At 34.9% G+C, this 18,658-nt stretch overlaps 1 protein-coding gene and 1 long non-coding RNA gene across 6 annotated transcripts in view; one reads left to right on the top strand and one right to left on the bottom strand.

Annotated features, from left to right (window-relative positions):
- The window catches only part of LOC125923682 (uncharacterized), a 1,073,698-nt gene that overhangs the window by 697,978 nt on the left and 357,062 nt on the right, over window positions 1-18,658 (top strand). The gene's annotated exons all lie outside the window — the stretch shown is intronic.
- The window catches only part of MMRN1 (multimerin 1), a 72,662-nt gene continuing 65,338 nt past the window's right edge, over window positions 11,335-18,658 (bottom strand). For 4 of the 5 annotated variants that reach the window (XM_049632116.1, XM_049632113.1, XM_049632117.1 and 1 more), the window contains 2 exons: window positions 13,626-13,778; window positions 11,336-12,443 (listed from right to left, as the gene is read on the bottom strand). In XM_049632116.1, coding sequence (XP_049488073.1) covers window positions 12,022-12,443; window positions 13,626-13,778 — 575 coding nt within the window. In that variant the 3' untranslated portion in view covers window positions 11,336-12,021. Of the gene's footprint in view, window positions 12,444-13,625; window positions 13,779-18,658 lie in introns of all 5 variants that reach the window. The other variant, XM_049632118.1, reaches the window with a different exon arrangement.

Below are 18,658 nucleotides of genomic sequence, written 5' to 3'. Positions count from 1 at the left end.
GTGTGCGAATATCTTATCTATCTTTTTCCCTTCAGTTTCTCAGCCTGTCACATGATGCTTGTGCAAGTTTTTTCTGGTGACCTGATGTCTTTTGCCCTATTCATTTTCATGAGCTTTATTACTTTACTAATTCTGTTCATTTTGTTGCTTTTCTTTTTCTCTGTGAAAAGACTCCAACAGTAAAGCAGTTATTGAGACCTGGCTAATCGTCTCTTCTTTTCTGTGCATTCCCCTTCCCCTTCACAATCTTCTTTCTAGGGTGACAGTGCTAGCCACTCATATATTTGCCAAGCGCCAGTCACTGCTTAATGCTTTACATGCATTGTCATCCACATAGGAATCTTAACAATAAGTAGAAACTATTTTTTATGTCTATTTACAGATAAAGAAAATGAGGCACAGGAAAGTTAAAGTCAAATGGCCTATGACTGAGGTTGGAACTCAGTCAATCCTTGACCATCAGATCTCCCATCCTTTATAGATGGCCTCTCACACAAAATATGTGTGACCTTTGGGTCTGTCCAGCTGACAACTGATTTAATGCAGGCAGGCTGGTCTGAGTATCCGGGGGGGGGGGGTCCCACAGGACCAGCCAAGAGGGTCCTTGGCTTTGCACAGTATGGAAATCAAACATGATCAGAGAGGAAGTGAGAGAAGAGTTTACTAAGGACATAAGAGTGCAGGTACAGACAGTGTCTGGGAGACTCAGAAAAGAAAGAAGGGCACACATATGGCTTAGTTGGTTAGGTGTCCCACTTATCCTCAGGTCGTGATCTCATGGTTCCTGGGTTCAAGCCCTGCATCAAGCTCTGTGCTGATAGCTCAGAGCCAGAAGCCTGCTTGGGATTCTGTGTCTGCCTCTCTCTTTGCCCCTTCTCCCCTCATGTTCTGTCCCTGTTGCTCAAAAATGAATAAACATTTTTTTTTAAGAAAAAAGTAAAAAAGAAAGAAGAGTGAGCCGCATTCATCTTTGCTTGGAGTCTGGGGTTTTTATTGAGGATGGTGGTCTGGTGCACCTGTCTTCTCAGGCATCCAGGATCGAATACAAGTGTTTAGATGTTCTCCATAAGTCACTTATGCCCTGTAGCCAGGGGTTCTGATGAGTCACCCATCTTGGAAAACATTCATGCTTCCCCGTCACTCCTTAGATGTTATCTGTTGTTCTGGAGACTCCAAAGAGAACATTAAATCTTTCACCTTTACAACAAGGACATACATTATCTATTGTATAGCTATAGACATACATATCTATTGCATAAGGATTGTATAAGGCAGGGCTGTAGGACCTAGCAAGAATAGAAGCAGGGAAAGGGGCAAAAATAAGTTTTTCATGGGGTCTTTTTAGTTTCCTTGTCTCATTTTCCAGCCTTGTTAATAAAGGAACACCTGATTATCTTGGCATCTAAATCTGTGATTACTTCTGGTCAGAATATTTGATATAAGGTAAAAAATAATGAAATAAAAACTTTTAGCAACATGCAAATAGTCAAACTGTAGTTTTTAAATGATTCGTATAGTCTTCTATTTGGATTTGGTCCAGTTCCATAGATTTAATTTGATTGTTATGCTGAACAGACAGAAGGTCGTGGGAAATGCAGTTATAGAAGAAAGATTGTTTTTATACATATTTGATATGACTTTTAATATTTCACACACCTGTATATATAAATTATGCAATTATTTATGGCATCCTTCTGCTGAAGGAATTTTAGTTACTTTCTTAGGCAACATGATACATTTGTGCACAAGGAAAACATATGTCCTATGAATGTTTCACTCATATATTTATTTTTCAAGTCAGGCATTCAGTAAACAGATACTAAATAAATAAATGCCTGTTCTATGTTGGCCATGGGGCTGGACCTTGTGAATGTTGCAAATATCAAGGAAAACCAATGTTAAAGCTTTGTGAAATAGCTTTAAAATATATAACAAATAAGTAGGTATTTCTGCTTCTGGGATTCTTTTTCTTCCTTTTTTTTTTTTTTTAAATTTCTGCCATAGCTCTTCTTGAATATAAATACTAACTGCCAGTGTTTGTAACGAAAAGCAATATGTATAGGGTTTCAGAAATCTTCTCTTTTTAAAAATTTCCGTCATTTGCAAAGTAGGTTTGATTACTTAGAGAGGTCTATAAATTATCCTTTATTCAAAATGTCTATAATTTTAATCATGTTATTTTAATTGCAATAGGTTGTAAATTTGCAATAAAATAACAAGAAGGGAGGCTGTAACAGATGTTCTGTCAGCACATGTGATTTCATCTGAGACAATCAAGCATTCATCATGCTTAATCTTCATCAATTGAAATGTACTGATTTTCAATAATGTGAGTTCTGTATACTCAAAAGGCTTCTGATACTTAGGAACAAATTTCTTGACGGGGACATATTTTTATATAATGGCTAATTTACCCTAAGGATTTCTTCAGCTGCTATTATAAATAATTTTATTTAGTGATGAATTATTTTCATATTACTTGATTATAAAGGTAGCTATTGTTCTTTATAGATAGTCTTTTTTTTTTTTTTTTGGTCATTCCATGTTTCTTTGCACATGGCAACTATTTCACCTACATAAGTAAAATATCATCTATGCTTAAACTGGATGCAATTTGTAAATAATGATGTTAAATTATTTCTTGGAGATATACTGCTCTGATGGCAGTTTAATTTATTTAGATAGCTGGAGAATCCTAAGAGTGGTACATTAGCAATAATACTTTCATAAAGAAAATACAATTAAGGTCCGCTTCAGTACTATGCACAATGAAATAAATTTCATTGAAAACATAGTACTTCCTAGGCAGTGTTTTGAATTATTGTTGGACCTTAGAAAATACAGGGTAAAAATAAAAGCGGGAAAATGAACATCACAATTTTATAATCTGTACATTCTTTACACTGTGCTTTACAGGAAAGTGTGTAAGAAATGGAGAGTGGGAAGGAGAAAGGAAGAGGGAGGGAGCAGAAGAGAGACACAAAGAGAAAGAGGAATAGGAGATGAGCAGAGAAAATACAGGCCGTTAGAAACAAGAAGAAAAAGGAGAAAGGAAAAGAGGAGGAAGAGGTGGAGTTGGGGGAGGACAAGGGGAGAAGGTGAAAGAGAGGAAGGGAGTCACAAAAGGAGAAGCAGAATCATGAAAGTTAAAGACTAAAGCTTTTCCTTTCAGGGGCAAGGCCAGACATTCTCTGCAGACATTCAGAGGCTCACGTAGAGAATCAAGCTGTTGGGTAATGGGAAGGTGATCTCCTGCCTTGAGGCTTGCTTTCATAGAAAAGGAGTGGAGGTGGGGGGAGAAATGAATAAAAGTTCCTGCCAAGGGGACCTGGGGAGAGGCAATTAGGTCTTGGCTAGTTCTCAGGTACTGCAAATGCCATTTGTCTGCACCTGGAAGCGTCTTGGTTGCTAGGGAAATGACAGTAGTTTGAGAGGCTCCCAGGGAAACCTGCCGAGTCGCTGAGAAACACAGGGAGTGACTCTGGAGGTCAATGTAAGATTTAAAATGGGCAGTAAAGGAACAGAGTTACTCTCATATCTTTGCCTTTTCCAACCAAATGCTTGGAAAACAAAACAGTGTAACTTCCAGAAAGTCTTTCCATTCATTCTGAAAAATTGTCACTTTAATCTTGCCTGGTGTTCTGTCTCAGGAAGGGAAGATCAGAAGAATGAGCCTCTGATATCTGTTTGGAGATTTTATAGAAACCTCCTCTTCCAAACTCCACCCCCACACTTATTTATTTTTATGTTTGTTTACCAGTATTCTCTCCTTTTCCAAAAGAGATGCAGGTGAAATCAATGAAATGGTATTTTTGGTGGAATTCTCTTATCTTTCGTCACGTGTTTTGGAGAGATAAATACATATTATTACAATCATTTTCTGATCAATTTTTACACAGAACATACTTTATATTAAAGGCAATCTGAATTCAGTACAGATTCATTTTAAAGCCACTACTCTAAGAAATTTTCTAAAAACTTCATAGCATTTTCTTCACTTCTGGAGCTCAAAAAAACATAAAAAGTGTAAGTTTGCTAACTTCTTACATTTATTCAGCAGCAATACCTGGGTAGAAACTTAGCAATTCCATTATTGGAGCTTAAGCTCTATTTATTAAAAAATGTGCCCACTTTCCCCATCCATGCCTTTTATTTTAATGTACAGAGCTACCTCATAGGACTTCAAGAAGTATGAAGAACAGCACACTGATAATCATGTTATTAGGAAACAATTTTGGGATTCTGTTGAAAGATATGTGGGGTGTTAAGTTTTTCTCTTGTTAGATGATTTGTCTGACAATTTGCCAAATTTTAAGAAATAGGGGAATAAAAAATAAGAGCACATTAACCACAAAGAATTTTTGGAGATAGTTATCCATGTTCCTTTCCTTCCTAGTTTTTGAGGCTAGTGTTAGAGTTACTCAGCAAATAGCATACCACAAAGTCCAAAGGGCAACGTATGTCTTAAAAGTTTTTTCAAGACAAATTCACAGGTTTTCAGGTAGCAGCTGGGGTGAGTAGAGACAGTAATAATTTCCCTATCATAAATATTCTCTGCTAGTTTTTTATGTCATGTAGGCTAGAGAGAAGTTGATGAAGTGGTAGCAGTGTCTTACAACTCCACTGTTTTTCACTCTTCTTCCTTGTCTCATCCTGTGTCTGGCCATACTCTTGCTCTCACCATTGACCAATTTAGCTCTTGTTTTTTGTGGTTTTTTCTTCTTTTCCTTTTTCCTGCCTTCCTCCTCTCATCGACATCCACCACCTCCCACTCTTCTTCCTCTTCCTCCTCCTTATTTCTGATTTGCTCTTTTTCTACTTCTTCTTCCTCAAGTTTCTGCTGTCTATTTTCTGACAGTTAGCCACCAGAAGCAATAGGTAAAGAAAATATACAGGCATTTTCTCCCTGAAGTTTGTGTTACTTTTGATTTTGTAATTGTAGGGGGAAATGATGTTATAACTTTTAAATGGTAGTGATATAAGGGAGATTATAACTTGGGGTTTTGTATACTTCAAAGAGAGAATGGCAAACCAAATTCTGCCTAATTCTTGAGAGCGATCACTTCCCTGAGGCGGTAACTGGCCCTATGGAAAATGGTTTTCCCACAAGGTCACTTGCCAAGATAATTTTTCCACTGATGTGAAGATGTATCTTGTTGGCAAAACTGCATGGATATATTAAGGTATATCTAGTGCATGCAGAAGCTGTTTGTTACAGCCCAGAATGGGAGCATTTTAAGAAAATCTGATGCTTCTCATAGACCTAAAACCTCTCCCTAACAAAGATAAGAACATTATCTAAGCATAGATACCACATTTAAATTTTCTAGATACAAAAAGTAAAGGGGTGCGTTGGTGGCTTTGTTTGTTGAGTGTCCGACTCTTGATTTCTGCTCAGATCATGATCCCAGGGTTGTGGGATCAACCCCAGGTAGGGCTCCCTGCACTAAGCATGGAGCCTGCTTTGGATTCTCTCTCTCTCTCTCTCTCTCTCTCTCTCTCTCTTTCTCTCTCTCTCTCCCCCTCTGCCTCCTCCATCACTTGCATACTCTTTCTTTCTAAAACAAAAAAAATTTTGAATAGTTTTGGAATTAATGATTATAAATTCAAGTCTGTCTCCATTTGTCTGAATAAAATGAATTCTCCTAGAAAATTTTCTAAATTTCTAAAATTTGATTAATTTAACATATTTAATTCTTTTCACACTCCCAGCATGTTCTATGCATTTAATAATCTCAATGACTCACCACTAGCTGCCATGCCAAGAACATTATTAATAAGCAACTGGTACCTGGCCTCATGGGATTCTCAGATGCTGTATAAGCATCCTAGTCTATTTTTCAAAATAGACTACAGAACCAGTTTTCAGATACCAATATTACTCATGATATCTATAATGTATTACTTAAATTTAAAAGGCTAGGTTTTTTTTTTTTTTTATGATACTCATGAATGCCTTTAAGGTATATAGATGTTGTTTTCTCAAACATGTTCTACTTTGAGTATACAGCATGGGAAGAGAGAAGCCAAAATGTTACAGAAACTCAGTGATGGTCTTTGGTTATTGCTTCCATTCATTGCAGGGGGTAGAGTTCATAGTTTGCTGTTAATGTAGAGAGAGCTGTGCGAATGACTAAAACCTACTGATGACCTCTCAGTGTGCTGACCATTTAAAGGAAATAGAATTAGAGCTTATGAAATACAATCCTGATTCAAAAGATTTAATGACAAGATTCAGAAAGGGCAATGAAAGTCACATTAAAAAGACATGCACTCTCTGGAGTGTCTTTTAAATTTCATCTACAGAATAATTTCCACTATTTAGCTGCCTCCTCAGCAGGATTAAAGAGATCTAAATATGTTCGTTAAATAGCAAATCTGCAATGATGGGATAGGGAGTAAGGGATAGTAGGGAATTGAAGGACGATTTGAGATGATGGGAGGCATCTCTGTGGGATATTCTTTGTTAACAGCAAGATAACTCCGTGACAAATCATGAAAATCAGTGCATGTGAATATATCTAAGAAATCAAGATTAAAAAAGACATTTTCTTGGGGCGCCTGGGTGGTTCAGTAGGTTAAGCGTCTAACTCTTGCTTTCGGCTCAGGTCATAATCTCACGGTTCATGAGATAAAACCCCACACCTGGCTCCATGCTGACAGTGTGGAGACTGCTTGGGATTCTGTCTCTCCCTCTCTGTGCCCTCCACTGATTTCTCTCTCTCTCTCTCTCGCTCTCAAAATAAATGAAGAAACATTTTAAAAAGTACATATCCTTGACATGTATTTGATGTATAAGTAGCCACTATCTTTGTCAAAGTTTGATATTTTTCTTATTTATTATCCATCTAGCAAGCTCAAATCATTTTTGAAAATGGCTAGGTAATAAAAATAAATGAATTCTTTCTACACGTTTTCTAACAAATTACTGTCATCCTAATCCACAGACCTCATTATAGATAAAGAAATAGACATGTGGTCCTCTTTACGCAAACTATGCACAATCAAATGCTTTAGTGGTAACGAGGTGACAGCAAAGATACATGAGGGGAGTAAATTACAAAAAAATAAAATAAAAGTTTAGAGCTATCTGTAATCGTACCCTGGTAAGAAGAATCTAGTGAGTCATTTTGTTAATTCGTGGCTGCAGTAAGGAAAGTAGAATAGTATTTATAAGAACACCCACCCTTTGCATTGTGTCATGTAGTATTTTCACTCAACTTGAATGAATTTGATATAGTATTTATTTTAATCTGAAAAATAGGAAATTCAAGTAAGTGTATGAATCCAAATGTTTGGATTTAGATTCAAATACAATGAAAAGACACTGAAAGAAAAAACGAACAAACCACTAACTCGTAGGTTGTATCAGGTAACACTTTTACTGTGCTCTTCAGTGGGCTTGCTCTAAGTTTCTATTTGGATCTAATAGGAAAAATCACCTTACAACCAGGATCTGCTATAGACTGATATGTTTTCAACCATGAAAGTAAGATTTTAAAATATTCTAAATATTACTACATTCAACACTTGGTAACCGGAAAATGTTTTGACTAAAGCCTTTGACAATTCACGAAGCAATCCATAAAAAAAAAAAAAAAAAGAAAAGAAAAGAAAAGAAAAGAAAAGAAAAAAGAAAAAGTAACAAAAACTCTAAAATTTGGACTCTTTCCGGAGTTTGGGATTGTTTAATTAGGATGTCAGGCCAGAGAAATGAATGCTACTTTGTTGTTGTTTTCTCTAAACACAAACGCGGTATAGCTCATTGAAAATTCTCACTGAGCTGTGGTAAAAGCTCTCAAGGGAGGGGATTTTAGAACCCTCCTCAGCTTGTTGATGAAACCCTGGGTTTGAAACCACTGGGGCAGCAAACATGTCTGCCTCCGACGGGGGAGATCAACGCCACACTCTAACACGGGTGTGTTGATCATTCCTGCTTTAATGTGTCCTGCACGTGCCTTGCAAGGATAGAGGGTAGAAAGACGAACAGGTTTGAATAATATGGAAAATTTTGTTACATTAAAGATCGCCTTTAATGAAGACAAAGAATATTATTCAACTTGCTTCTAATATGAAAAAGTTGGCACTAAAAGCAATGTTTGTTTTTTTTTAAAGGTACCAAGTTGTCTGTACATTTTCTTTAGACTTGGATGAAAAGTATGTGATAAAAAACTTAAGTTTTATAAATATATATATTATAATTTATATGTTAGATAAAGATATATATTTATATTAGATATATATTAGATAAATGAAAATTTCAACTTTTTAATTATATAACTGAATGTATCTATAATGTAAATATATACTATAAATAATATATTTACATATAATGTAATTGAACTTCTACAAATACAAATTCATTTGATTCAGTGAATTTAAATTTTGAAACAGATGAATAATAACAAAAAAATCCCCTCTAAGAAGATTAAATAGGCTAGTCAACCAAAAATCAACATGGCTTATTTTAATAAATTAAGCTTGTCACTTCTTAATGCTCAAATCTTATTAGTTCATTCTTCTAAAATAAGAGTTTTGACTTATGAAAGAGAATAAAGAAGAGTAATTTAGGCACACTTAGCTTTGAATCTGAACTTTCTCAGTTCTTGAGTGATCCAAAGGAGGTAATGGAAGCTTGGTCAGAGATGCAGAAAAAGAGGGGATGGTTATTAAAGATACATTTCCCATTGTCACAGAGCTGCTCATGATTTTGTTGGTAGTAAATGCCAGCATGACTCTGGATAATGTATTTCATATGTAGCATCCGTCTGTACTGATTTATTTGGTATTTATTTTTATATTATTTAAAAATATCTATCCTGCCTTCATGAAGTAGGTATTTATTAAATAATCGGTGAATGAATGCATAGGACGTTGTCATGAGTAACTAGGGTCGTATTGTACTTCAGGAGCTTGCTGGGCAGGAAGGTCTGGTGACAGAGAAGGGCTCTGCAATTCAATGTACAAAATAATAGCCATGCAAGTTGCTGTCTCCATGGGAGAAATCAAGAAAACCCCAGTGCTGTATTTTTTATCCATGAGTAAGTTTGGTCATAACAATAACATAACATAACATACTAAATTAATTGTCTTACATTATACTGGCTGGATTAAAAAAAAAAAAAAGCCAAACAAGATTACAGCAACTTAAAAGTCACTACAATGACTCTTTGTCATTTATGTATTTCTAAAATATGTCTAAAAACAAAGGATTATATTAATAATTAAAATTCCAAACACCAAAGCATCATTTGATGCTAAATATTCTTAATTATCTAATTACAAACTTAATTAACCAAATTGTTCATGGCAATGAAAAATATTGTCAAATGATTTACTTCCTTCTGTTTTGCTAATATTAAAGTATGTTGAGATCATTAGAATCTATGTTGAAAGTGTCTCTGTAAGACAAAAATTGTATTTAATCTATGAGTACTTGAAAAAATAAAATGAAAAACAGTTTAGATCGTGATGCAATTTTAAGCAGGCACTAAAGAAACTATCAAAACATAATAAATATTTTTGAAAATGACCCATTTACACATAACAGAATTGTGAGTCACCAAGCCTCCACTTGTCAGTATCTAGCTCATACTCTTCCCTGACAGCCCGAGTCTATTACTGAGTGAGGCAAGGGTGTGAATCCCCAGCCATTTCAGCTCAACATGAGATTCTGATGGGCAATACTAAAGTTAACGATACTGGATTGTATATTTGAAAGTGGCTATGAGGGTAATTCTTAAGTGTTCTCATCACTAGGAAAAACTATTAGGTAAAGTGATGAATTTTTTTAAATGTTTATTTATTTCTGAGAGGGAAAGAGACAGAGTGCGAGCGGGCGAAGGGCAGAGAGAGAGGGAAACACAGAATCCCAAGGAAGCAGTCTCCAGGCTCTGAGCTGTCAGCGCAGATACCGATGTAGGGCTTGAACTAAGGAATCGTGAGATCAAGACCTGAACTAAAGTGGGACGCTTAACCAACTGATCCACCCAGGCATCCCTGTGAAATGATGAATGTTAAGTAAACTCATTGTTGTAATCCTTTTGCAATATGTACATATGCCAATTCATCATATAGTATACCTAAAACTAATATGGTATTATATGTCAATTATATCTCATTAAAAAAAAACAAACAAACAACTCACTTTATACTTTCCTGCAGGGTTGGCCAAGTTTTATCAGGTTGCAGTTTGAAATCTTCTCCTACATTATTATTAGGAGTTTCATACATGTTGTTGCGTGTTCATTCCTTTTAATTGCTTGGCAGTCTACTGTATGGATATATAAGCGTGTGCTTAACCATTCATCTGTTGCTAGACATGTGGGCGGTACCTTGTTTTTGGCTATCACAAATAAAGCTCCCATGAACATTCATGTACAAGTCTTTGTATGGACATATGTTTTCAAGTTTTGGCCAATTTGAATTCTTCTCAAATTTCTGCTATAAGAAAACATCATTTTCACTTTCAAGATTGGCAATATTTAAAAAATTGTGAATTTTGATGAGGGTGAAGAGGAGCTAAAGAATGCTTTTTTACATGAGCAAAAGGGGACTATGGATCAGCACAAATCTTTTCAAGGGCAATTTGATAGTACTTATCAAAATAAGAAAAATATGCTTGTCCTTTATTACAGAAATTTCCCATAGTTTGCTGTAGTTACCCTCTGTGAGCCTCAGTTTCTTAGCAGTAGAAAGAGGATGATAATACTTAATATGTATGTCATAGGTCTAATATGTATATATCATAGGATTCTAGTGAGCAATAAGTAAATTAATTCCTGAAGAATGTTTGCCAAGCCAGACTTTTTTTCATTATTATTTTTACTATTTACTTATAGGAACCTATTCTTCAGAAATACTTTATTAAACATGAAAAAAATGCATATTTAACGGTGTCCACTACAATAACGGTGTTATAATAAAATACTCTAAACAAGCTAAAGAGGTCATCACGTAAATCGTGGTACATATATGGGAGGCAATAAAGACGAAGGGTGACTCTCCACTCTGGAGAAGACCCGGCCTGGTTCTAAATCCCGCCTCAGTCCTTGCTAGTTGTGGAGCTTGGTCCATCCTATAATCTCCCCGTGTCTGTTTCCTCAACTGTAAAAATGATAATAATAATACCCACTTTACAAGAGTTTTTGTGAGGAATCAAGGAGACATTCCATGTAAGTTCCTTAGAAGAGAATCAGGACAGAGCGAACATCACGTAAATCATAGTATTACTCTGGAATCTTATGTCCCCTTTAAAAGAAGATGAGCAGGCCTGATTGCACTGCCTTGGAAGGATACTCATCAGAGGAAACTTTTATTTTTTTCCGTGTAGATATTGTATAATGGAGGCAGGTAAAAGAACCACTTATACATGCTTAGACATAGATGTAAATGTTCCACTATTTGTCAATTATTACTTTAACCTCTAAATTACAGAGAATGGTAGTTAAGCATATTTCAAGTTTCAAATACAACTTTCTTAAGTTTGATTACAAATGAAAATTTTAATATATAAAACTGATCAACCCAATAATGAAGAGTAAAAATCAAAGTTAAAAAGACAACAACAAAAAAACACTTCTCAGTCTTTCAGTAATTTATTTGAATTTTGAACTTAGGAAATGTATGTTATATATTTATATACATAGGGAATAACAAAAGCTAAGTATTTTATTGTAGAGACTACTGTGACTGACAAAATCGAGTGATTGCCATTTAATCATATTACATTATATTAAAACTACTTAACTGGAGAAGACAAAAATCATTATGTCAACAAATGCACTTCGTTTTCTGTGTCACTAAATCTCTTTACGAGCAAAACTTTTTCGTATACAGGTTATCCGAGAGATAGTGAAATAATTTTATGACATAAACAAACTTACAGGCTTACTCAGATTAAAAGAAAAGTTGATTTTCATTTCATGTAGAAAGCCAAAAACAGAGCAGATGTGCATGCAAAGATAAAGGAAAACTCTGGCTGCTTCTCAGTGAAGGTGATAGTCTGTCTTTCATACTAATTTATGTACGATATAACAAGTAACCACTAAATGTAGTAGCAGGGGGAAATTTGGCTGGAATTGTTCCTTTTACAAGTCGCAACCACACTTCCTGCCCATAATTTAATTCTAATAAGGCATCCCCAGTTAAAACCCTATCACAGCGTATTTCACTATTAATACTTTCAGATTCAAATGCCAGCTTGTCTCTTCCATCAACCACTAAAAATCCAGAGATATGGGCACTAAATGACTCAATGGTATACTTAAACACATACACCCCAAGATATGGAATTCTGAATTTTCCAGTTCTTGGAGTATACGAAGCTCCATAATTGACATCCAAATTATTAAATAAGATAGGACCAGGTGTAGTCATTCCATATGTGTGAGATGCAAAAAATGCCACCATCGGTGCATATCTGTAAGATCCTTTGGAAAAATCTGTTAGAGGAAAAAAAGTGGAGTCAATTTTCATGTTTTTTTTTAAATATTGTCTTTCCTCATTTCTTTATCATTTTATCTCAGTTATAAAAAGGGCTACCAGCAGGGAAAAGGTCATTCATCAGATTTAACAAGGGCATAGGCAGATATGCCTGCCTCTTGGCTGGCTTATCTCAAATCATTTGCCCTCTGTGAGCCTCAGTTTCTCCATTCAGATCCGGCTAGAATGATAATAACGCTTAATACATCCCTCATAGAAATGCCTCAAAGATTAATTTGCGTGTTGCTTTGATCTCTCCAGAGATAAAGGAATTCAAAGCACTCTATGGTTCTTATGTTATGCCAGCATGTTTTAAAGCCCCTAGTAGGAATTGAAGCTGACATGATGTAGAAACAATTTTTCCAGCACCTTGTCAAACAGTTTCTAGAGGCTAAAACGGAAGCCAGACGAAGTCATATGCACTATAGAGAAGTAGACAAAAGCACATTTCTATGTAATTAATGCCAAATGTACTTACAAAGGCTGAGATTTAAAAATAGACTAAAACATTTACTCTTTGGCATGCAGCATATTATTGAAGAAAGCCTGAGTTAAAATATGTTTTTGCCATCATTAAAGAAAATATATTTTAAATGTTGCACATATTTTCTTTTATAAAAATCAGAAATGGTACACTCTTAATTTGTAACAAGCAATACTTACGAAGGTAAATGGACAAAAAAGGCATTTGGTTCTACTTAGTACGTCTGAGCATATTCTAAGTCTCACCCAGTCACAATGGCACTGTTAGCTTAACCTTCATAGAAGACATGCTGCTAATTACTTATTAAAGCTTCATTTAAATGACCATATCTGATATGAATCAAAGGTATATTTCTTTATCAACTTGTTTGAGAAGAAAGTTTATATCAATCAGGTATGTACATCTATGTTTTCTTTTAAGATGTACAAGAAAAAGAAAGACTGCCTCTATTATATCAAAATTGAAAATTTCAACAAGGGTACATCAATATGGATTTACCTGACAGACATTTCCGCTTGTAAACCATGTATGTCATTCGGTAAATTTCAGAAGTAAAAGGAATTAATCCTCACAAAAGTCCAGATTAATCATTTGCGAATATTTTCAAACAATGTTTTTATGACATTGAGCGAATCCAAGGCTGCGTGCGCTTTCCTACCTGGAGCCAGAGCATTTTCGTCCACCAGCTTGACGGTGCAGTTACCACCAGTGAACGGATGTCGGCAGGCACAGATAGAGCTAGTCCTTCCGTTTATACATGTGCCTCCGTTCTGGCATGGGGACCTACTGCAGTCTGAATACCCCTCTGTTTCTGAAAAAGAAAGAATCGAGATAAGAGAGGCTGAAAGTGACCTATTTTCTTGTTGATCTTAAATTATAGTTTGCAGCTGAATGGGAAAAACATTGAAGCAGAAATAAGAAAAATGGGTTCCCAGGCCCAGGTTGGCCGCCAGTATAGTCCCAGGACTTCATCAAACCTCTTAACTCTCTGAGCTCCTTTTACTGCTTCTTTGAAGTGAGAATCATTCTGTGATATTCAAAGTGGGGACAATCCATTGTGTGAAAATGTTAAGATTTTGCTTAACTGTAGAACAGAATAGGCTATCTGGACACAGATTTATATATATTGGAACTGATAAAGGTAGTACTTCAAATCATTGGAGAAGAAAAAACGTGGGTACATACATGGTGCTAATACAAATTAAATATTCGTAAAAACGCACTTTCCACATACAAAAACACTAAATGTAAAAAAAATAAAAAATAAAAAAACAAAAACAGGAACCCAAACAATCCATACAATGATATTACAATCAAGTGAAAAGAATATCTTTGTAGAACTGTAACATTTTGGAGAACTCAAAGCAAAACAAAACAAAGATCCAGAAGCCATAAGAGAAAATCCTGACCTTTGACCACCCAAGAACAAAACACATTTGCAGTGAAAGTCAATCATCATCAGGTTCAAAGATGAGTGACAGATTAAGAGAAAATTTTTTTGACAAACACAAAGAACGAACGATATCCATAAGATATGAAAAGCTCTGATCAATCCAAAGGATTGTGGGAAAAAAAGTGAAAAATGGACAAGTGATATGAACTGGCCAAATACTGAACAAAACCCACAAAAGTTCATTAACATTTTTAAAGCCTATTCAACTTCACTAATTAAGGAATAGTAAATTTTCACCACCATTTTTATATCAGGTTGCAACATTTAAGAAGACAGAAAATATTCAGTTATGGAAAAAATGGGCATTCTCATACAATGTTGGTTAGACCTTAAATTGTTAGAACATTTGAGTGAACAATTTAACCATATTTATCAGAATTAAAAAGGCTCATGTGCTCAAAGCCAGAAATTTCTCCTGAAAGAATATAAAATCCAGAGACATTTGCCTATGTATACAAAGAGAATTGTTAAAAAAAATGTTCTCTGTGACATAATTTGCATTAGTGAAAAACTATAAGACACCTAAATGACCATTTCATTGTAAAATAAATTATAGGTATCTTTTCCCTAAGGAATATTAGACAGCAGTTAAAGAATGAGATAGATTTCTGACCCATTTGATTTACCGAAGGCAGAAAGTTCCAGTTCACTCATTAGATATAGAATAATTTCAATTATTTAGAAAACCTCAAATTATAAATATGGTTATAAAGGTAATTCATAATTATGTAAACACAGAGAAAAGGTTAGGGAATACATTACTGGCCACAGTTACCGCTATGGCGCCACCTTGTGACAAAAGTGTAAACAGCTTACAATTTACTCATTTCTAATCCTGATTGTTGATTTTTAAATTTAGGGTTATTTGCTTTGTTTAACCTTTTTCTCAAGAAGTGAGATCTGTAAATATCTTATATACATTATAATTCATATTGAAGTAATTCAAATTCACATATAATGTGACCAAACTACATGCCTGTATTATTAGAATTTTTTTGCAAAGAAAATATATATTACACAATTAGAAATAGGTTTAAATTATTTTGATATATTTTCTTCAATATTCCATAAACTGATTTTCTCATTATGGAAAATGCTACATGTATGTATTATCTTTTTAAAAATGTCTCGAACTGGCCTACACTTTTTTAAACATCATTTCTCAACCAAGTGAATAGGTTATTAAACCCTTCCATTTACTGTTACCTATCATTCTAAAACCTAGCTCATTGCTTCCTAGCTTTAAAAATTTCAATGATTCTCCATTACCTATAGAAATGTGAATTCTTTATGTCAAAGCACTGGCTTCATCTGTTCTCATGTTCTCCGAATCTAGCCCAGTGATCGACTCACAGGGTAGTGTTCAATTACAGTGTCTCATTAGGAATGAATCAACTGTGCAGTGGAGCTGAGGGGATACTGAATTATTTATGCAATCTGATCAGCTCTATAAGTCTTATTTTCCCAGATTGGAAAATGCTATTCTCACCTGTAGATTCTGCCCCCATGCGTGAATCAGGGATCAAACCTATTCGAGGCAGGAGAACTTCAGAAATTCTAGAAATGTACTTTTTTGTATTCCTATTGGCTCTACTGTGATTCTATAAAACCAGGGCCTTTGCTTTCTATTTAATGTGTAGGATGTGCTTTTCATTCTTCTCCTCCCTCCCATTCCATTACCTCTAGGAATAGGGTATTTCCTTGTTCTCTCTGAGTTGTTTCAGAGGATGACACTTTATTCTTTATTCTGATTCCTTTGCAGGATCATTCATCTGGAGGAGGGGTTCACTTGAGTCTGATTGCTTCTATTGCTGTAGTAGCTGGAACTTGCTGAGAATACACATGGTTTGCCTTCTGGGGCATCTTATGTTCCTACTGAATACCTGTCCAGGGAGCCTCACACACTGGTCTCCACCTGCTTCTGCCACTTGTGTTTTAAGTCCTTTTCTCTGCCTTCTTTGATGTTTTAGACAACTCTGGTCTCCAAATCCCTGTTTAAACAATCCACACCATGATACATAAAATTATGCCCATGTCTTCCAGAACTGGATATATTGGGAATTGACTCTAATTAGAGCAGGCTACAGTAACAGTTGCCCGTTATAACCTCATACTGAAATGAAATGACCTTATAATTTTGTTAATATTACATAAGTATTAAGTGTTCATTTTCAATTTTTGCAACTGCATTACATTGTGTCATAACAGGTCTTCTATGTTCTGATGTCACCAAAATTATCTAAAATCTCATATTTATTTAATTCATTTTAGAATGGATTTGTAATTATTACCAATAATTACATTTATCTTATTAGACTTGATTTACCATCTGTCCATAGAAACTGTTCTTTAATTCTGTATACAATGTTTTAAATTAACACTCCCAGCTTCATCATTTTCAAACTTATGTTTTATCTAAGTTCATCTAAGTGATGAACTGATGAAAATACTTAATGGATCAGTGTCAAGCACAGAGTTTTATAACAGACAACTAAAGACTGATTGACATTGATTTATAAATTGAAACTATTTATGGTTATACAATCAGTTAAAATCTACTTTTGTACATCATCCGACTCACATTTCTACCTTATTACTAAAATACTTAAAAAGTGGTTAGGCATCTTTATAAGTTCTTGCATACGCTTGTGCTCAAAAGGCAATTTTTTCTTGAATTAACAACAAAAATCAGACCCCCTAAAAGCATCATTTTCTTTTTGAAATCTTCTTTAATCCCTGTCAATAGGATTAATTACATTAATTCTCTTATTGTCAGATGCTGAGAAGTTCTCGTGTTGAATTTATCAAACTTCAGTGTAATTGCTCACGTATCCTCCTGACTCTCGATTAGATTGTGAGCTTTTGTGAAGTCAGGGCTTGGATCCTCTATTAAACTTTGTGTCACTACAGACCAGCACGATGCCTGACATACCAAGTGCTAAAATGTCTTTTTAAAGTGGAATAAAGAAGCACAGGGTGTTGTATGGAATTCTTGAATCACTTATATCATACATCTGAAACTAATAGCACTGTATGTTAACCACCTGAGTGAAATTAAAAACTGAAAATAATAAAATAAAGTTGAATAAGCAGATTAATGAAAGATTGAATAGATGACCACATTCTTAACCCAACACTCTATCCTTTCTTCACATTTTCAAAGACCAGGTAGAGTTTGATGCTATGATGTCATTGGCATGTTTTTCTAGAGACACGGAATCATCTCAAGCAAACTTTCCACAGCTTCTCTCCTACCTTGGGCTTCAATAACCTCTTAAACTCTTTATAACCCATTTATTTTCTTTGGTGGAGGTCAGTATGATTAGTTGAACAGTTCTGCCAACTCAACATTCTACTATCTTGGGTAAGTAGCATAACTAATCTTTCAATATTCATTTCCCTGCTCTGAACATGACTAAAATTCCTTTGCCATTGACTTGGAATGTTTCATAAGCTTCAATTTGTTCTGGTCTTTGCTTTCAGGCTCCTAATATGTACTCAAGTTACACTTTCTTATTAATCCTGCTTCTACATTTCATAAATGTTCATGTAAAACTTGAATTGACTGGAGAACTCCTTACATTTTCAAAGCACTCTGCCTTTGCTAATATTTGTCGTTCTCTATTATAATTACTTGTGACATCTATGAGGTCCATGAGAAGAGGGAGTGTGTTGAATTTACCACTCTGTCCACTCAATCTTTCTCAGGGGTCATTCAACACTTACTCAATAGATAGTTAATGAAAAAAATGAAGCAGCAGGGGCACCTGGGTGGCTCAGTTGGTTAAGCGTCCGACTCTTGGTTTCAGCTCAGGTTGTGATATCATGGGTTTGTGGGTTCGAGCCCTGCATCAAGCTCTGCGCTGGCAGCACAGAGCCTGCTTGGGATTCTCTCTCTCTCCCTCTCTATACCCCTCCCCCACTTGTGCTCTCTCTGTCTCTCTCAAAATAAATAAAATTAAGAATAAATCTAAAATAAATAAATAAATAAATAAATAAATAAATAAATAAAATGAAGTGGCCTGTTATATGGATGTCTTCTTCATTTTTATTTTTATTTATAGTACATATAATGTTATATATAATACATTTTATCTAATATATTTTACTGTCATTTTATTTAGTATTTACCTAATTCATTTTGCATTTTTATTCCTTAGTTCTGCTTTAGCATCAAGATCCCTTTCTTTCTTTCTTTCTTTCTTTCTTTCTTTCTTTCTTTCTTTCTTTCTTTCTTT

Source organism: Panthera uncia, chromosome B1 (assembly GCF_023721935.1).
Source record: "Panthera uncia isolate 11264 chromosome B1, Puncia_PCG_1.0, whole genome shotgun sequence".
Classification (NCBI taxonomy): domain Eukaryota; kingdom Metazoa; phylum Chordata; class Mammalia; order Carnivora; family Felidae; genus Panthera; species Panthera uncia.
The sequence above is the reverse complement of the archived record's forward strand: the minus strand, read 5'-3'. Positions and strand labels throughout refer to the sequence as shown.